Source organism: Jaculus jaculus, chromosome 1, assembly GCF_020740685.1.
Source record: "Jaculus jaculus isolate mJacJac1 chromosome 1, mJacJac1.mat.Y.cur, whole genome shotgun sequence".
NCBI lineage: Eukaryota > Metazoa > Chordata > Mammalia > Rodentia > Dipodidae > Jaculus > Jaculus jaculus.
The window spans coordinates 163,064,814-163,085,455 of NC_059102.1; the positions used below are offsets into that span (position 1 = coordinate 163,064,814).

General features: G+C 49.0%; 3 protein-coding genes across 3 annotated transcripts; 2 read left to right on the forward strand and 1 right to left on the reverse strand.

Annotated features, from left to right (window-relative positions):
* Positions 1–384: 384 nt before the first annotated feature.
* Tmem262 (transmembrane protein 262) lies at positions 385–917 on the forward strand. Its single transcript, XM_045146472.1, is given in 4 exon segments — positions 385–481; positions 484–555; positions 646–763; positions 842–917. Coding segments are annotated over 4 exon segments (363 nt in total).
* Positions 918–972: 55 nt separating this feature from the next.
* On the reverse strand, positions 973–8,088 carry Zfpl1 (zinc finger protein like 1). Its single transcript, XM_004656650.2, has 8 exons — positions 7,950–8,088; positions 7,503–7,612; positions 7,080–7,191; positions 2,593–2,786; positions 2,410–2,482; positions 2,189–2,335; positions 1,852–1,972; positions 973–1,426 (listed from the first exon to the last, which is right to left on the reverse strand). The coding sequence occupies exons 2-8, from the start codon at positions 7,602–7,604 to the stop codon at positions 1,240–1,242; spliced, it is 936 nt and encodes a 311-aa protein (XP_004656707.1). The 5' UTR covers positions 7,605–7,612; positions 7,950–8,088; the 3' UTR covers positions 973–1,239.
* Positions 8,089–8,228: 140 nt separating this feature from the next.
* Positions 8,229–16,463, forward strand: Cdca5 (cell division cycle associated 5). Its single transcript, XM_004656649.2, has 6 exons — positions 8,229–8,373; positions 8,562–8,650; positions 8,729–8,794; positions 9,143–9,178; positions 14,491–14,919; positions 15,098–16,463. Exons 1-6 carry the CDS (start codon positions 8,328–8,330, stop codon positions 15,176–15,178), a joined length of 747 nt encoding a protein of 248 aa, XP_004656706.2. The 5' UTR covers positions 8,229–8,327; the 3' UTR covers positions 15,179–16,463.
* Positions 16,464–20,642: the final 4,179 nt, after the last annotated feature.

Genomic DNA, 20,642 nt, shown 5'->3' on the forward strand with positions numbered 1-20,642 from the left:
CTGCCGGTAATTGATGAAGAAACAAAGAAATTACATTTAACCAGTAACCCTGTGATCTCTGGCCTAGTTATGATTCCTCCCCCTACAACCCTATAAAAACCTATATGTAAAAACAAACTTCGAGACCTTGACAAATACCTAGCTTGGTCTCCTTCTTGTGTCTGTTTGCCTCCCCCATTCAGGTTAGCTTCTCCCCGAGTCCTTGTTCAACTCCCCGCTGGCCGGGTCAAGTGGCGCCCGAACATGGGGCCTGGGGTACGAAGAAAAAACCTGAACGTCGCTCGAGTGGATTTCCACTTCGAACAGGGCAGCCTAGAACGGCAGGGTTTTGCTGCTTCCCTAGGGAAGTGCCTACTTGCTCCAGCTCTTGGGTCTGTGGGCCAGATGTGGTGACAGGACCACCTAGCTGTGCTGTTCTTCTCCCCAGGCCTGACGCTCACCGTGGCTTCACTGATACGTTTCTTCTTACACACAGGCCTGTTGCTAGAGATGCGCCCAACATGTGTGTCACCCACCACTATGACCTCATGAGCTTCCACTTCATGGTTATCCTGATGGTAGGCCCGAGAAAGGGGTTCAAGGACTGTGGCTGATGGAAACCCATCTGCTGTATCAGGGGGACACTCTCTAGCTGGATGGGCCTATTGTTCTCCCAGGTGACCAGCTTCTGCTGTGCTGCCATGGGATCACTGTACACAGAGATGACAGGTGACAAGTTTCTCCGATGCTTTGCCCGACCATCGAGTGAGGAGGCATGCTGTGAGTACCAACTTTGGAACCCTGAGAAGTGGCAAGGAGGGGACAGGGATGTTGGGCTGATGGGGTTCTCCCCTTCACTCAGTACCAATGGAGCCATGTTCTTCAATGGCCTACCCCTGGACTTTCTTTCTATCTACTACTGGGAGGAGAAACACTGAGGCCTGGGGGATTAGGAACAGGGCTAAGAAGGGACAAGGAAAAAGCTGCTTCAGCTATTTTAATAAAGTCTGTGGTTTATTTGCACCTTTCTGCTCCTTGGAAGGGTGGAGTGGGAGGTTGGAGACCCAGGGAGAAGCAGGTGAAGACAATCCTTGGCCTACAGGATTCTAGGTTTGGCCCATAGCCTCTGGAGTACTTGACTTTGGGCCTGGGATTTAGTGTCTCAGGTTTGAGGGAGAAAATGGAGAAAAGCCCCCAGGACTCCCCACCTTCTCCCCTGGGGATCCCAGGTCCTAGGCTGATCCAGCCACAAGCACGGGCTCAGGAGGGACCCACACGGATGTGAGGATTCATGAGTGGGTCCAGATTGGGATCGCTGTCAGCTGCAGCCCGGCCCAGGCGAGACATGAGAGCCAGGAGGGCCAGGAAGCCCAGCAGCCCCAGCAGCAGCAGCAACCCTGCTCGCTGGAGCAGGCTCAGAGGCTGCTTCCGGGACCCAGCCCGGCTCCTGAGGGGGAGGAGGAAAAAGTCAAGTCAGATCCCGCTTCCCTGGCAGCCCCCATGGCAGACAGGAGCCCCAAGCCCCAACTTTCTCACCTCTTCAATAGGTACTATCACCCCTACATCTGCCACTATTATTGTAACAGTTCAAACTAAGTGAGACATAAGACTGTTCTGGAAAGTTGATGATGTTGGACATGGAAGAATTACACAGATCAAATGGCACCAGAGTAGGAAGGGGCCTCAGAACCCAACTCCAGGGAGGGACACACCAAGGCTGTCCTATCCAGAAGTGGCTTTGGTGCAACCCCAACACTGGGGACTATTAGTGCCAATAATAAGCCCCACTGTTAGCACTTCATCCAGGTTGGGGCCTCTGGCTCGCTCTTCTCTCCAGTCCTTCCTGGCATCCCATTCTGGCTGACGGCGTACCTGAGGAGCTGGGCCAGCCAGCCCAGGGCAGGCCGGCGGCGGTACTTGTCATCATCACAGTCCCCGTGGAGGAGGCCCGAGGCTGGGTCATCATCCCGCGTATCATACACCTTCCTTGGTGCTGCGGGGTGGAGACACCAGCATCAATGGCTCTGGCCCTGAGGGGTGGGGAGGGTCTGTTGCCCTCCTCAGCGTGACAGACATGCTGGAATTGTGGGGATGCGATGTCTGTGCTTGGAACGAGGAAGGGCTACTCCACACAGGGCTCCCAAGCTCCCTTCACATAAACCTCCCACACCGTCCTATGCTTCTCTGGCTAGACAATTCCCCAGCTCACCATGAGGGAGGGGGTCAGCACTGCCCATGTGGATGACTGTGTGCTGCTCAGGTCGGCTGGGGGAGGGTGGAGGTCGGGGGGCCTGGCTGTAGAAGGCTGGAGCAGAGGAAGTGCTCTCTCTCTCCTCCTGTCCAGGGGGACCAGTGGCTGTGGGCAGAGAGATAGATGTCAGTGGAGCCTTGAGGCAATGGCTTAGACAGCAAGTAGAGGTCATCACTCACCATTAAAGCTGGACCAGTCAGAGAAATCAGAGGTATTGAGGGGTTCTGACTCTGGGCTCATCACCTCATCAATCTGGAGAAAGGAATCTGGGTTACCAGTCTGCTCAGCGTTGCTCCCACCTACCCGCCCGGCTTAGGTGAGGCCCAGGGAAAAGAGACGGTCAGAGAGATGGGGACTCTCACCAGAGGAAGCCCGAGCCCTGCCCGGGCCCAGTTGACTGTGGCCAGTTTCTCTCTCAGTGCAGAGGCCACGGGGCCAGCCAAGTTGGCTGAAGGGAAGATGGGGCCATTGCAGCTGGGGCACTGGTAGCCTGCAGGCGCTGTGTTTTGGGGTAGCTTGGTGGCACGTTCATTGAGACAAGCCCAGTGGAAGAGATCTTAGGACCCATGAAATAAATAAATAGAGAGAGAGAGAGAGAGAGGAGATATGAGAAAGAAGACTCTTAAAGCTTTTAGCCTAGCAAAGGCTCTCCAGTCCATTGCAGGAAGGAATGGACATTTCTGTGGTGTGGGTGCCCAGGGCCTTTTTTTTTTTTGGTTTTTCAAGGTAGGGTTCTGTTCTATTCTAGTCCAGGCTGACCTGGAAGGAATTCCCTATGTAGTCTCAGAGTGGCCTCAAACTCACGGCTATCATCCTACCTTAGGTCCATTTATTCAGTGTTGCCTAGGGCTTCAGCCCTCAGCCTCTTGCTAATCCCATTTGACCAAGTCAAGGTAGATTCTACCAAGATGTCCAGCCCACAAGAGAATGGAGGTGTGGGAAAAAAATACCAACTGTCTTTACAGGAATCTGCTCTGGGTCTGAACTCATCACACCCATTGGGCTAAGGGCTCATCAACAAGGGTTTCAGGTAAGGTGTAACCCCACCAGGAGGATCAGGACTTCAAGGCCAGCCTTGGCTACACAATGAGTTTGAAGTGAGCCTCATGAGACCCTAGCTCAAAAAAGAAAACCAGGGGGCTGAAGAGATGGCTTAGCAGTTAAGGTGTTTGCCTGCAAAGCCAAAGGACCCAGGTTCGACTCCCCAGGACCCACATAAGCTAAATGCACAAGGGGTGTATACATCTGCAGTTTGTTTGCAATGGTTGGAGGCCCTGGCGTGCCCATTCTCTCTCTTTACCTGCCTCTTTGTCTCTGTCTCTCTCAAATAAATAAAATAGATTAATAAACTTAAAAAAAAAGAGGAAAAAAGAAAACCAAGCTGGAGCCAGGTGTGTTGGTGCACACCTTTAATTCCAGCAGCAGTCAGGAGGCAGATAGAGGAGGATAGCTGTGAGCTTGAGGTCACCCTGAGACCACACAGTGAATTCCAGGTGAGCCTAGGCTAGAGTGAGACCCTACCTCGGAAAAAAAAAAAAAAAAAAAAGAAAAGAAAACCAAGCTGGGTGTGGTGGCACATGCTTTTAATCCCAGCACTTGGGAAGCAGAGGTAGGAAAATCTCCACGAGATCGAGCCCAGCCTGAGACTACAGAGTGAACTCCAGGTCAGCCTGGGCTAGAGTGAGACCCAACCTCAAATCCTCCCCCCCCTCCAAAAAAAGAAAAAGAAAAACAAAGCTGTGCATGGTAGGCCTTTAATCCCAGCACTCAGGAAGCAGAATTGCAGAAGTAGGAGGATCACTCTAGGTTCAAGGCCAGTCTGAAACTACAGCTCCAGGGAGATGACTCTCTAGTTAAGGCACTTGATTGCAAAGATTGCTGGCCTGGGTTCAATTCCCCAGTATCTAGATAAAGTCAGATGCACAAAATGGCACATGCACCTGGAGTTCATTTGCAGCAGCCAAATGCTGTGGCATGCCCATACCCACTCTCTCCCTTAAATATTTTTTTTGAGGTAAGTCCAACAGACCAGCCTTTTTTTTATGCGAGAGAGAGACAGAGAGACAGCGAGGGAGGGGGGGAGGGAGAGAGAATGAATTGGCATGCTAGGGCCTCCAGCCACCACAATCAAACTCTAGACATATGCAACCCCTTGTGTGTATGTGTGACCTTGCATGCTTGCATCACCTTGTGTGTCCGGCTTATGTGGGACCTGGAGAATTGAGTGTGAGTCCTTAAGCTTCGCAGGCAAGCACCTTAACTCCTAAGCCATCTCTCCCACCCACATTATGTCCCATGTAAGCCAGATGCACAAGGTGGTGCATGTGTCTGGAGTTCATTTGCAGCAGCTGGAGCTGGCGGGCCCATTTCTCTCTCTCTCTCAAATAAATAAATAAAAATAAAATATAAAAAAAGGGGGAGGGGGGAGAAAGGGAGGAGAGATGGCTTAGTAGTTAAGGCGCTTGCCTATGAAAATTAAGAATTCATGTTCAAATCTCCAGGTCCCATGTAAGCCAGATGCATAGTGATGTGAGCATGCATTGTTGCACATGTGTGCAAGCGGGGGTGTGCATGCATCTGGAGTGCGTTTGCAGCAGCTGAAGGCCCTGGTGTGCCCATTCTTCCCTCTGCTTCTTTCTCTCTTTCAAATAATTTTTTTTTTTTTTTTTTTTTTTGGTTTTTCAAGGTAGGGTCTCACTTTGGCCCAGGCTGATCTGGAATCCTCTATGTAGTCTCAGGGTGACCTCAAACTCATGGTGATCCTCCTACCTCTGCCTCCCGAGTGCTAGGATTAAAGGCATGCGCCACCCTGCCCGGCTTCAAATAAATTTTTTAAAAAAGAAAAAGAAAATCAGGGCTGGAGAGATGGCTTAGTGGCTAAGGCTCTTGCCTGCAAAGCCAAAAGACCCAGGTTCAATTTCCCAGTATCCACATAAAGACAGATAACAAGGTGGCACAAGTATCTGGAGTTCGTTTGCAGTGGCTAGAGGTCCTGGTGCACACATTCTCTCTCTTATCTGCTTCTTTCTCTCTCAAATAAATAAGTAAAATATTTTTTTTAAAATTTTATTTATTTATTTATTTATTTGAGAGCGACAGACACAGAGAGAAAGACAGGTAGAGGGAGAGAGAGAGAATGGGCGCGCCAGGGCTTCCAGCCTGTGCAAACGAACTCCAGACGCGTGCGCCCCCTTGTGCATCTGGCTAACGTGGGACCTGGGGAACCGAGCCTCGAACCGGGGTCCTTAGGCTTCACAGGCAAGTGCTTAACCACTACGCCATCTCTCCAGCCCAAGTAAAATATTTTTTTAACCAACTTTTTTTTAAATTATCTATTTATTATTTATTTGAGAGCAACAGACACAGAGAGAAAGACAGATAGAAGAAGAGAGAGAGAATGGGCGCGCCAGGGCCTCCAGCCTCTGCAAACGAACTCCAGATGCGTGCGCCCCCTTGTGCATCTGGCTAACGTGGGACCTGGGGAACCGAGCCTCGAACCGGGGTCCTTAGGCTTCACAGGCAAGCACTTAACTGCTAAGCCATCTCCCCAGCCCTCAAGTAAAATATTTTTTAAAAGAAAATCACACACAAAAATGTTTCAGAGAGGTTTCTAGGCATATACACAGCTGCATGTACATATCCACAGGCGCAAATCTGCATGTCCTTATAAATGCATAACTAAATGCAATACTATTCCCTAGATGTATACCCCTCTTTCCACAGGTAAGATGTGCACTTCTGCACACTTACGTTTGCTAGCATCATCATCCCTGTGCTTTCCCCAACACATGTTAACATACATCATACATAGTCACTCACAACATTCACATAAAGACATAATGTGAGGCTGGAGAGATGCTTAGTGGTTAAGTCCCTTACCTGTCAAGCCTATGGACCCAGATTTGATTCTCCAGTATCCATGTAAGCTAGACGCACAAGGTGGCACATGCATCTGGAGCTCATTTGCAGTGGCTAGAGGACCTGGCATGTGCCCACTCTCTCTCTCAAATAAATAAAGTATTTTTTTTTAAAGACAATATGGGTTGGAGAGGTGGTGCAATAGTTAAAGGCACTTGCTTATAAAGCCTGCCAGCCCAGGTTCAATTGCCCAGTAACCACATAAAGCCATAGGCACAAAGTGGCACATGTGCCTGGAGATTGTTTGCAGTGGCCCTGGCATGCCCATACTCTTTCTCTTTCCCTATATTCCCCCTCAAATAATATATACATATATGTGTGTGTGTGTGTATATGTGTGTGTGTGTATGTATATATATATATATATATATATATATATATATATATATATATGACATAATGTGTGTTCATGTGATTGTGCACACTCTCCCAATGAGAAATACACATGTGGAGTTTATGTGTACCAGTTCTTTCAAAACCTGAAGATTATACTAGCCTCAAAGTCACAGCACATGACTGCAGATGATACACTCTATTGCTAACTGTAATGTGATAAACTTCCTCTGTTTAATCATGGAGTCAGTAATAGACCCTGAATATCTAAAAGCCCCAGGCAGGTGTGACTTGCAAGTGCTAACAACTACATCCATCTCCTGAAGCATGGCTGGTTCTTGCTCAACTCTCCAATACTGGCAGGACAAGAAGTAGAGCTTAAATTTGTAGGAAAGACACTAAGACCTAGAAAGGAAAATGGCTTGCCTCAGCTAACATAGCAGGGAGGTAGGAGGTACTACTCAACAGAACTAGAAGCTAGGGATCTGGCCTCCAGGCTTAAGGGACTCATTGCCCTGCTGCCTGAAGTAGGCTGGGAAAGCAGTCACCAAGCTGGACCCTCTGGCTTTCCTGATCCCTCCTGGGTGCCCAGGCCTCACCGTAGCAGACGAGACGGGTTGTCTCCCGGCTGGCCAGGGGCGTGTTGCACAGGCGGCAGTTGGGGTTGTAATCACTATCTTGGAGCCACTGCAAGTAGGACTGGACGATGCACTGGAGTGGGAAAGAGATGTCACAACCGGTGCCCAGGATCCATGATGGGTGTTAACACTGCAAGGTCCAACTGCCTTTTTCCTCTCGTCAGAGAGACTCATCCTTTTTTTATTTCAGTCAATGAACACTTATGAGCACCTACTGTGTGCCAAACTCTCTTAGGATCTGAGGACATAGCAGTGAGCAAAGTAAGCCACGTTTTGGCCTTGTGGAGTTTATATTCTAGCGGTAGGGCCCCTCACAGAGATGGAGGAAGCCAGTACTGCCTGCCCACCCGGTGCCCTACTCAGCTGCTGCCCTGTATGTCCCACCTTGGCGTGATTGGCTACCAGGCAGTGCTCGCAGACGTTAACTCGGTGTTCGAAGCAGAACAGGTTAGTCACCTTCCTCTTGGGGCACTTGCAAAGTCCCATGACCAATCCTAGAGGAGGGGTCTGAGTTAGGCGCAAGCTAGGCTTCCATTTTTTTTTTTTCCTCATCGACCAGCTGGTTTCCAATTTTAACTCCCACGGACTCGACTCGGATTAGTCCAAGTGCCAAATTCTTGTCCACAGCCCCTGCTCCTGCCGGGCCACGCCCCCTCCCTTCTTCCCCTCACCCTTCCATCAATCCAGCCTCCCGAGAACCTCATTCCAGTCCTTCCACTTCTAACAACAACTCCCTTATATCACAGGCCCCGCCCCCAGGGCCCCACCTCCTGCTAGCCCCGCCCTCAATCTATAGACTGCCCCCCCACCCATCACCACTCTCGGTCTTACTGATCCTCCGCGACACCCGGCCCCGACGGGCGTCTGTGCTGCTCCGAGGTGCGGAGGGACAGGGACTGCGCCCACTCGCACCCGCAGCTCCAGCTCTTCCCGCTTCAGCCTCTCTGATTATCCCTCCGCTGCCACGTCTCTTCCGGGTGCGGCGCACACTGATGACGACGGCACCCGGCGCCGCTAGGCCACGCCTCCACTTACGCAAAACACGCAAGCTGCGTCTTCCTATCGGAACCGCGTTCCCGCCTTGCGTCACTTCCGCTTCCCCCAAGACAGGCGGGTAATTTGAACGTTTCCACCAGCGGGCTTTCCACCCTGTGCGCGAGCTCGGGCTGGTGGCGGCTCTCGGCTGGGAGTTGGAGGCCGACCGTAGACATGTCGGATCGGCGAACGCGGTCCGGAGGAGCCGCTCAGCTCTCTGGTGAGCAGGGGTCACGCGGGAGCCGTGGGGTCGAGCCGTTTGGAAATGCAGGCTCCCTTACGGTCGCGGGAGGAAGTTTGTCTTTGCCGTGGGAGGCGCCCCCAAAGGGTTTGTTGGGGAACATCTCTTGCCCTCTCCTGAACTTGTCTAACGTCCTTCTCAACCTCTGAACATATTTTCATTTTCAGGGCCCAAGGCACCATCTAAGTCTCTACGGAGGTCCCAAAGAAGATCAGGCTCTGACCTCCCAAGCATCCTGCCTGATATCTGGCAGAAGGTGAGCTCCAACATTCGCAGTTACTAACTGAGAAGATCCTGGATTAACATAAAACTCATGGTCACCCCTCTTTTCCAGACACCCCAAGCAGTTAGCGTCAGAAAACCCATCATTTTGAAGAAGATCGTGGCTCATGCTGTAGAGGTAAGGATTAAAGAGAGGAGGCTGAGGGCTGGAGAGATGGCTTAGCTGTTAAGCGCTTGCCGGTGAAGCGTAAGGACCTCTAGTCCGAGGCTCCATTCTCCAGGACCCACGTTAGCCAGATGTACAAAGGAGCGCTTGAAGTTAGTTTGCAGTGGCTGGAGGCCCTGACGCACGCCCTTTCTCTCTCTCTCTCTCTCTCTCTCTCTCTCTCTCTCTCTTTCTCTGCCTTTCTCTATCACTATCAAATAAACAGAGAGAGAAAGAGAGGGAGGGAGGGAGGGGGGAAGAGAGGAGGAGGCTGGTCAAAACCTGGGCCAGCTATTGATCAAATGTATGCTGTCCCCACAGATCCCAGATGTCCAGTCACCTCGCAGGAGCCCTAGGGTGAGTATTTTCCATCTGTTCAGTGGAGTGGGATCCAATTCCAGCCTACCCAGGCAGCTCATTAGAAGTATTCTGAAATAATTTACTTGTCTAAATATCTTCTCCCCTCCCCCGCCAAGGTAGGTTCTCACTCTAATCCAGGCTGACCTGGAATTCACTGTGTCTCAGGGTGGCCTTGAAATCACAGTGATCCCCTTAACCTTTGCTTCCCAAGTGCTGGGATTAAAGGCCTGTGCCACCATGCCCAGCTCTAAGTTGCCACTCTTGATTAGTCTATCTTTTAAATTTAATTCCTGGGCTGGGGAGATGGCTTAGTGGTTAAGGCACTTGCCTGCAAAACCAAAGGACCTGGGTTCAATTCCCCAGGACTCACATAAGCCAGATGGACAAAGTGATGCATGCGTCTGGTGTTCATTTGCAGTGGCTGGAAGCATCTGTATTGGGTACTGGGGGATCGAATTGATGAGCTATCTCTCCAGATGCCCTTGAGCAATATATTAATTTTGCCTTAGCCTCCCAACTGCTGGGATTACAGGACTGAATGAGTCATCCCATCTAGTTTGACTTGTTTATTTGCACATGTGTATGTGTGTATGCGCACTCACACCTGTGCACTCCCTAGAGTCTCTTGCCACTGCAAATGAATGCATTGTGCCTGGCTTTATGTGAGTGCTGGGAGAATGAACCTGAGCCTTCAGGCTTTGCAGGCAAACATGTTCAATCACTGAGCCATCTTTTCGGCTCTGTTTTGTTGCTTGTATTTGTGGTACTAGAGAACAAACCCAAGGTCTTGTGCTTGGTAAACAGGTACTTTGCCTCTGATATACTCCTAGTTAGTCTTTAGGAAGTTTTAGCCAAGGTATTAACAGTCAGGGCCGTGTGGGAGGATGTGAAGCCCAGGAGTCCTGAGGTGAGATGGTGAGAGCCTAAGCTAATGGCAGGATGATGGTCTTATCACACAGGACTACGTTCAAAGGAAACCTCCTCCCAATGATCTTCCCTGACTACTCTAACCCTACCACTGTCACATTCTCTGGAATTATCCTTAGTCCTTGTCAACATCTGACAGAATACTTACTTGCCTGATGTCTTCCCCTCCCCAAATTAAAAAAAAAACAAAAAACAAAAAAACAGAAATTGAGAGAGAGAGAGAGTATGAGTATGCCAGGTATTCTTGCCAACTCCAGACGCATGTGCTACTTTGTGCATCTGGCTTTACATAGGTTCTGAGAAATTGAACCCAGGCCAGCAGGCTTTGCAATCAAGTACCTTTAACTACTGAACCATCTCTCCAGCCCCATCTTTCCCCGTTATTTAGGAACATAAATATCCTTGATAGCAGGAACTTATTGCCTCTCCCACTCCCCCACCCCACCACCTGTATGCCTATAACTACCCATTTGTGGTTTGCTGAAGTTCATGAAAGACTGAGCAGAGTAATATTGTCAAGAAAAGACCTGGGTGAGTGCTTAGGTGCAGGGTATGGGAATAAAGTGGTTAAGGATGATTCCGAATTTGTTCAGCATCTTTTTACCAAATACTCATGGGGAGGGTTGCACTGGAGAGATGGCTCAGCAGTTAAAAGTGCTTGCTTGCAAAGCCTGCTGTTACAGGTTTGATTCCTCAGTACCCATGTAAAGCCAAATGCACAAAGTGGCACATGCAGTTCATATGCAGTGGCAAGAGTCTGATACAGTCATTCTTTTTTTAAAGTATATATTTTATTTATTTATTTGAGAGAGAGAATGGGCATCCCAGGGCTTCCAGCCACTGCAAACGAACTCCAGCTGCATGCACCCACTTGTGCATCTGGCTTACAGAAACATTTACAAAATAAAAATTAAAAAATAGGGCTGGAGAGAGGGCTTAGTGGTTTAGGTTCTTACCTGTAAAGCCTAAGGACCCAGGTTCAATTCCTCAGGACCCACACAAGCCAGATGCACAAGGTGGTACATGCATCTGGAGTTCATTTGCAGTGGCTAGAGGCCCTGGCACACCCATTTTCTCTATCTGCCTCTTTCTCTCAAATAAATAAAGACCCTTGGGGTTGATTTTCCAGAGCTTATAGCCAGATGGTCTGGGTAGATAGCTCAGTTGGCAAATTGCTTGCCTTGCAAGTATGATCACCTGAGTTGGTCCCCCAGAACCCATGTTAAAAAAGCCAGGTGTTGGTCTGAGAGTTTGCATAGCAGTTAAGGCGCTTGCCTGCAAGGTCAGAGGACTCAGGTTCAATTCCCCAGGACCCATATAAGCCAAATGCATATGGTGGCACATGCATCTGGAGTTCGTTTGCAGCTTCTGAAGGCCCTGTTGTGCCCATTCGCTCTCTCTACCTCTTTCTCAAATAAATAAATATTAAAAACAAACAAAAAACAGGTGTTGCTCGGTGTGGTGGCACACACCTTTAATCCCAACAGAGGTAGGAAGATCACTGAGTTTGAGGCCAGCCTGGGACTACAAAGTGAGTTCCAGGTCAGCCTGGGTTAAAGTGAGACTACCTCAGCCTGCTCACCCCTCACCCTCCCGCCCCCCACCCACAAAAAAAAATTTAGGTGTGGGAGTGTGTGCTTGTAATCCCAGTGCTGAAGAGGCAAAGACAGCCTGATCCCTTGGGCTCACTGCTCAGCCAGTCTAGCCTACTTGGTGAGTACCAGGACAGTGAGAGAACTTGTGGACAGACACAAAAAATGGTGGGCAGACATTCTTTCTCTCTCTCAGATAAATAAAAATATTTTTTTAAAATGGTGGACAGGGGCTGGAGAAATGCCTTGATGGTTAAGGCACTTGCCTGCAAAGCCAAAGGACCCAGGTTCAATTTTTCAGGACCCACATAAGCCAGATGCGCAAGGTGGTGCATGCGTCTGTTTGTTTGCAGTGGCTGAAGGCCATGGTGTGCCCATTCTCTCTCAAGGATCCTGGTTCGATTCTCCAGGATCCACATAAGCCAGATGCACAAGGGGGCATATGCATCCGGAGTTCATCTGCAGTGGCTGGAGGCCCTGGCGCTCCCATTCTCTCTCAAATAAATAAAATATATTTTTTCAAAATATTGTTTTATTTTTCATGTTTTTAAATTTTTATTAACAACTTCCATGATTATAAAAAATATCCCATGTACTACCCTCTGCCCTCCCCTTTCCCCTTTGAAACTCCATTCTCCATCATATCCCCTCCCTCTCTCAATCAGTCTCTTTTATTTTGGTGTCATGATTTTTTTCCTCCTATTATGGTGGTCTTGTGTAGGTAGTGTCAGGCACTGTGAGGTCATGGATATCCAGGCCATTTTATGTCTGGAGGGAGCACGTTGTAAGGAGTCCTACTCTTCCTTTGGCTCTTACATTCTTTCCATCACCTGTTCCGCAATAGAACCTGAGCTTTGGAAGGTGTGATAGAGACATTGCAGTACTGAGCACTTCTGTCACTTCTTTCCAGCACCTTGTGGTAACTTTAATTTTTTTTATTTATCTATTTATTGGTTTTTTGTGGTAGGATTTCACTCTAACTCAGGCTGACCTGGAATTTACTGTGTAATCTCAGGATGGCCTTGGCCTCACAGCGATCCTCCCACCTCTGCCTCCCAAGTGCTGGCATTAAAGGTGTGCACCACCACGCCAGGCTTACTTTTTAAATATTTTATCTATTTGTGAGAGAGAGAATGGGCATGCCAGGACCTGTAGCCACTGCAAACGAACTCCAGACACATGTGCCATCTTGTGCATCTGGCTTACATGGGTACTGAGGAATTGAACCTGTGTCCTTAGGCTTCTCAGGCAAGCACCTTAGCTGCTAAGTCACCTCTCCAGCCCTACTCTCAATATTCTGATCTGGTCTGCTTTTTTTCTGGTTTCAGAAGTAGACTGGGAGCAATGGGGTGCCAGTAGTTTTGTTTTACCAGTACCTAGAACAGTGCTTGGTACAGGGTAGGTGACGATTAGCTATGTCCTGGCTGAATGGAGATTTTAGGAGTCTTTAGCAGCTGTGTAGCAGTTAGACCATAGAGAATAGGGTTGGGAGCAGTCAGCAAGGTTATGGAGCTGGTTTAGTTGGTGTGTTGGGGCTTGTGTCAGCAAGATGATGATGTTGGATGACAGGCATGTTTGCAAACCGCAGCGGTTCCAGCAGACTTAACAAATACCATGTCGCAAAAGTGCCTCCTGAGATGAAGAGATGGTTCAGTGGTTAAAATGCTTGTTTGCAAAGCCTGATGGCCTGGGTTTGATTCCCCAGTATCTATATAAATCCAGGTGTACCTGGTGGCACATACATCTGGAGTTCATTTGCAATGGCAAGAGGCCCTGGCATGCCCTTTCTCTCTCTCTCTCTTGATTTTTCAAGTAGGGTTACACTCTAGCCCAGACTGACCTGGAATTCACTATGTAGTCTTAGGGTGGCCTCAAACTCAGTGATCCTCCTACCTCTGCCTCCTGAGTGTTGGGATTAAAGACGTGTGCCACCATGCCTGGCTTCTTTCTCCCTTCTTGCAAATTAAAATGTGTGTGTATGCATATTTATTATTACTATTACTGGTTTTTTGAGGTAGGGTCTCGCTCTAGCCCAGACTGACCTGAAATTCACTATGTAGTCTCAGGGTGGCCTTGAACTCACCGCAATCCATCTGCCTCTGCCTCCCATGTGTGGCGATTAAAGGCACGCTACTACACCTGGCTTAAAAATATATTTTTTAAAAAAATGACTCCTAGCTGGGCGTGGTGGTGCGCGCCTTTAATCCCAGCCCTTGGGAGGCAGAGTTAGGATCGCCGTGAGTTCAAGGCCACCCTGAGACTATATAGTGAATTCCAGGTCAGCCTGGGCTAGAGTGAGACCCTACCTCAGGAAAAAAAAAAAAAAAAAAAGTGACTCCTGAAGAACAGTGATGGACTTTCATGGTTTTCAGTAATGAGGATGGACCCTAGAGCCTTGGATGTGTTTGGCAATTGCTCTCTCACTGAACTATATCCCCAGCATCTTCCTTTAAAATCAGTTGTCCTGATTTTTACAATGTTTGCTCAGCATGCACAATGCCCTGGGTTTCATCCTCATCACAAAGAGTAAAGGTTGTTTGTTCCTGCTGGGCGTGGTGGTCCATGCCTTATGCCTTAATCCAAGCACATGGAAAGAAGTAGGATGGTCATTAGTTTGAGGCCAAGGCCAGCCTGGGACTACACAGATTGAGTTCCAGGTCAGCCAGGGGCGGGGGTTGGGGGTGCGAGGATAAAGTGTGTGTCCTGTAGTTATCCTTTCTACTTATATCTCCTTTTTGGTAGTGTTACAACTAGGTAACAGAGCGGGGTTCTCTCTCCTGTCTGGTGCAGATTGCTTTCATCTTGGAAAAGGAAAACAACCCTCCTGTCAGGGAGCCCACTAAGGAGGACCTCTTCAAGCCTTGCAGTGTCCCTGTCACGCCCTCCACCACTCCTGTGCTATACAACCTCAATGTCGAGTCCAACTTCAAGGAAGGAGAGCTGGATGCTAGAGACTTGGAGATGTCCAAGAAAGTCAGGCGATCCTATAGCCGCCTAGAGACCTTCAGTTCTGCCGCCACCTCTACCCCAGGCCACCGGTCCTGCTTTGGTTTTGAGAGGCTTGAAGACTTGCCTAGCGTCTCACCTGTAGCATATCCAAAGTTAATCGATGTCCCAAAGGTCCCTGCGAAGCCCTGGGCTCCAGACACAACACTTCCTGGAATCTCTCCCCCAGTCGTGAAAGAGAAACGAAAGAAGAAGAAGGCTCCTCAGATCTTGGTGAGTGAGGGGCAGGGCCTCTCCTGTGGTCACACTGTACCAGCAGATGTGTAAGGCCAGGGTTCAACTCTGGCTCTCTGGGAAGGTAACACTGTAGGGCGTGGGTGACATACTGTGACCAATATGGCCACTTTCCCTACTCACCTGTCCCTATTTCTCTTCCCCCTTCCCTGCCCAGAAGTCGGAGCTGGATGAGTGGGCTGCGGCCATGAATGCTGAGTTTGAAGCTGCTGAGCAGTTTGATCTTCTGATTGAATGAGATGAAGTGGGGTACACCCGTCCAGGTTCCCCTCCTGTCCCTGAACTACTGCCCTTTCAGCAGAACAAGACACTTGGGGTCCTCTGTACTGGCCTTGTTACCCAGGCAGGTGTTGATGGACACTAATAATGTTTTGACTGGTCACCTGGTAACCCTGTTTTTCTGTTCCCCAGAGTATTGCGGGTGAGGGGCCACTTCTGATCTGAACCAGGCCCAACAGAACTTGGACTGCCCTTACAGAGTTGTCCTCTGCTGGTGGCTTTGAGCCCAGTCACTAACCAATCTGTAAAGAGGCTTTGGGTCCCTAGGGTTTCCTAGTCTGTGCTATAGACAGTGGGAGAGAATTCATGGGCTGGGGGCAGTAGCCTTGAGAAAGAAGCTGAGCATGCAGCCTCTCTATGAGCTGAGACATGAAGGGAGGTCACCATGGCTGGGTTTCACACTGTAAGCAGGTGCTACGCAGGAACTGTTAGGCATCTGTGTTCTGCTGTGGACATGTTGATAAGTAGGACACTGCTGGTTGAGGCAAAGAAGTATGCTTCATGGTTGTGGTCTCCACATGCCATCAAGCTGAGGCTCCTAGCCTCTGGACTTGTCGCCTGTACAGAGACAAAGTTGAGCCCTTTTGTCACTCATCTGTTTCTCGCAAAATGTGCTGCACCATGTCCTGAGCCTGGGATGTGGGTCGGAAGGTCCCATTCCTGCTAGTGTTTTGTAAGTATATACTTGTAAAGTACTAGGCAGCTTTTCCATGTGGCCAGAAAGCTGCAGGGTTGGTAACTCACTTTTAGCTTTGTTAGTTCACAAAACCACTGTCCAAGGAGGTGCTAGGAGCTGAAATGGTGTGGAGTGCATCTTGTCTGTGGGGAACTGCTCCCAGTTTTCTCAATTATGTAAAAATGTGGCTTCAACGGCTGCCCTTCCCACTGTACCTCAGGCCCTTGGATTTCTGGTGTTTAGAAGTTCATGGAAGTAGAGGTTGAAGGAGTGAGGAGCATGACAAGCACCAGGGAGATGAATACTCAGGGTGCGGATGGAACATGCCAGGCATCTGCTCAGTGCCTTGTGTTCCGCCAAGCCTGCAAGCAAGCCTCCTGGCCAGGCACATTCAGGTGACTTTGAACACCGACTGAAGACTGTGGTCCTCACTGGTTTCTGCAGTCAGGAGGAGCTAGGTGATGTTGAATTGAGCACTGAAAACCTTTCTCTGTCCAAGAGGAACTAATAGTGCAGCATAAGGGAAAAGTGGGGCTTCTGTTCAAATAAACTTGATTAAAGAGTTGTCCGCCTGTTTGTAGGCTGTGCTTCTTTCACTGGGTCAAAAGCAGAGCCAAGAGTTTGAGGCCCAGGATGTCAAGCCTTTGGGCCATGTCACCGGGGCTGTCCTGTACACACTTCCAGCCTGGCTTCCCTCTAACAGTCTTGTATCTGTCCCTCCAAGGTAGGACTGCCCAGAACAGAAGCTTCAAGGCCTGGCCGGGTTAGGCTCTTAAGTGCTTTCTCAAAGGGAAGGATACATTTGTGGGACTAAAATCTCCCTGACCCTGTTCCTTCTTTACTCGAGCTCCTTGGAAGGAAAGGAACCCATTTTCCTCAATGGCTCTGGGATCCCTGGAAGAGGGGCCAGAGATGCCATTTTCAAGTCCACCATGCAGGTGGCACCAACCAGCATCCCTTCCATCTCATCCTCTGTTTTTGTCCTTAACTCATCCTCAATTTAGGTCATCGCCTTTTTCCCACAGCCATCTGCTTTACTCTCCTGCTACCTAGCAGACAGGTCACTGCTTCAAGGCCATCTTTCCACTCTGGCTTTGGTTTTATGGTGATAGGAAGTGTGGACCAGCATTTGTTGGCTGCTACCATCACCCTTCCTTTCAAGGCCAAGGTCCTTGAAAAAGCGTACTCCAGTTGTTCCCTGCTTCCTTGGAGTTACTGTGTCCTTGTCCCTCCATTTACTACATAGACCTACACAGGGCACACATTCTCCAGCCTTACCCTGAGTCCTAAGCTCCTGTGGCCTCACAGGAGGCTTTGGCCCAAGGTCCTCCCAGTATGTTTGGGCCTAAACCAGCCATCCCACACATTCCCATTGTGTAACTGATAAATCAGTCTTCCTTCTCTTCTCCTCTTTTCCTTCCACCTTCCTTCCCAGCAGGGTCTGTAGCCCAAGCTGGCCTTAAACACAACAATCTTATCTCAGCCTTCTGAGTGTTGGAATTAAAGGTGTGAGCCTCCACCCTGGTCCTTGTTTTATTTATTTATTTATTGGTTTTTCTTCGAGGTAGGGTCTCACTCTAGCAAAGGCTGACCTGAAATTCACTATGTAGTCTCAGGGTGGCCTTGAACTCATGGCAATCCACCTACCTCTGCCTCCCAAGTGCTGGGAGTAAAGCTGTGTGCCACCACGTCCAGCCCTGTCCTGCTTTTGCTTGAGCTACTTGCTTCTTCTGGATTGCTCTTGGTTCTTTGCTGACCAGGATCCCCTCTCCCCACCCCCACCAAGGCCAAAGAGATCAGGTCACAGCAGTGCATACTCAATGCAATGTGTAACCTAGATGCACAGTGCATGGCTCCCTGTCACAATGCTTAAGTTTCCCATACACACCTGTGATGTGGCCATGTGTTCGGAACCTGGCCCGCAGCCCATACCACAATCTACCAACTGGGGACCAGGAGTGACTTTTTCTGCTTTGGTAAGAAGTCATATTTACTTGCCTTTTCTGGTAGTTAGATCCTTTAGGCCGCTGCGTTTTTCTTGTCATGGTATACATCTGCTGTCACACCTTCATTTCAACTATTTCTTTTCTGTGGATTCATTAACTTGGGCTTAGTTGCCAGAGTGAAATGATCAAAGGCAAGGCTCTCGCTAGTTCTGTGGCTCTTGTCTCCCACAACCAGATTCTCTGGGGAAGATTAAATTTGGTGCCAAAATGCCTCTTTCTGAAAGCCACCTTCGAGCTTGGCAAATCTTGTATTAGGTGAGAGACCACGTGCTCAGGGACCATATAGTTTTAGGAAGGTTTTGAATGACACTGATGTAAGAGTCCCAGAGCTGTCCCCTCTCACCTGACTAGGCCTAGTCTAGGTCTGCAAGGTTGGAACCACCTCTTTCTGGGCTGAGAGGAGGGAAAGTCACTTCCCCTGTCTTCCCTCAGCACAGCACCCCAGGCCTCTCCCTCACAGGATAGTTTCCTCTTCCTATAAGCCCTTTCCCTGGCCCTCGTTCACTTTCTTTTGCTCTCCTGCTCCTTGGTGTGTGTACTCTTTCCCCTTTTATCTCCTTTTTTCTCTCACTTTCTTGGTCCTTCTTGATGTCTCCCTTGTGTGTACACCCTCCTTTCCCCTCTTTCCTGCTCAGTCTCTCTGTTCCACCTCCTCTTGCTGTCACCCATTACCATAGTCCTAAACTTAAATTATCTGGCTGGGTGTGGTGGCACATGCCTTCAATCCCAGCACTTGAGAGGCAGAGGTAGGAGGATCACTCACTGTGAGTTTGAGTCCAGCAGTGCTTTCAGGTCAGCCTGGGCTAGAGTGAGAGCCTACCTTACAAAACCAAAAACAAAGGGCTGGAGAGATGGCTTAGCAGTTAAGGCGCTTGCCTACAAAGCCAAAGGACCCAGGTTTGATTCCTCAGGACCCACGTAAGCCAGATGCAGAAACTGGTGCATGCATCTGGAGTTCATTTGCAGGGATTAGATGCCCTGGCATGCCTCTCTTTCTCCTCTCTTCCCTCTCTTGCCTCTTTCTCTCAAATAAATAACTAAATATGTTAAAAAACATTTTTTTTTTTGTTCTTTCTCTGCCACCCCAAAATGCACAGAGATAGAGGCTTAGGTACTTTAAAGATTCAGTCTCACTTGGACTACAGATCCTACCTCGGGCAAAAAAGGAAAAAATGCTGGGTGTGATGGTACACACCTTTGATCCTAGCACTTGGGAGGCAGAGGTAGGTGGATGGCTGTGAGTTTGAAGCCACCCTGAGATTACATGGTGAATTCTAGGTCGGCCTGGGCTAGAGTGAGACCCTACCTCAAAGAAACAAAGGAAAGATTCATGCAGCCATGGCCCAAGAAGGCATTGCTGCTGGAGGCGTAATGGATGTTAACACTGCTTTAGAAGGGTGTCGAAGCCTTTCTTCATCTACCAAGGCCTGACATGGAATCCCTGAAGCCTTAAGCACGCTCAAGTCCAACTTTTCATGCTTACATTCCATTGTGATGAGCTAGTGAATATGAAGTTGGTGGAGGCCCCTTGCACTGAGCACCAAACCAACCTGGCTAAGGCTGATGACAACAAGAAACTAGGGAGTGGGCAGGCCTCTCTGCAGAATTATCAAAAGGGGAACTCTGCTGGGTGGGGGTGCCAGCCTTTAATCCCAGCACTAAGGAGGCAGAGGTAGGAGGATCACCGAGTTCGAGGGCTGCCTGGAACTACAGAATGAGTTCCAAGTAAGCCTAGGATAGACTGAGACCCTACCTCAAAGAAAAGAAGGGGAACCCATAAAGTGGTTGGTAGTTGTTAAGGACTATGACAAAGACTCAGATCATAGATGAGTACTTGAAATACAAGAAATGGAAAAAAAAAAAAGGCTCATTAAACAACAAAAACATTTGTCTTGGGGCCTCTATCCTGACCTCAAAGTCTAACAACACAGTACATTGTTATAGACTCCTGCTGCTCTTGTCCACCTGATGCTGGCTAGGAGGTGCTGTCCACCCTGTGCTCATGCCATTGTTTTCCCTTGCCATCTTGGACCTTCCCTTCGGGTGTGTAAGCACAAATAAACCCTTTCCTCCCACAAGCTGTTCTTGGTGTGTGTTTTCTGCCAGCAGTGTGAAGTTGACTGCAACGTGTGGGTACTGGGATATCGAACCTGGGTCCTTAGGTATTGCAGGCAAGTGCCTTAACTGCTAAGCCATAAATTTCTGTTTTGAAAGTTTTCTGTTGTATTTGGGCTGGAAAGATGGCTTAGTGGTTAAGCATTTGCCTATGAAGCCTAAGAACCCCAGTTTGAGGCTCAATTCCCCAGTACCCACGTAAGCCAGATGCACATGCATCTGGAGTTCATTTGTAGTGGCTAGAGACCCTGATGCGCCTGTTCTTTCCCTCTCTCTCTCTCTCTTTCTCGCTATCAAATAAATAAATAAATAAAATATTTTTAAAAAAAGTTTTCTGTATTTGCAAGCAGAGAGAGAGTGTGAGTGAGTATGGGGCCCGCTAGCGCCTCCAGCCCTGCTGCCAACAAACCCCAGATGCATGTGCCACTTTGTGCATTGGGCTTTATGTGGGTACTGAACCTGGATACTTTGGCTTTGCCACTAAGCCATCTCTCCAGCCCTGTTTTATTTTCTGTTTAATTTTTGGAGGTAGGGTTTAGTTCTAGCCCAGGTTGACCTGGGATTCACTATGTAGTCTGAGGCTGGCTTGAACTCACAACGATCTTCCTACCTCTGCTTCCTGAATG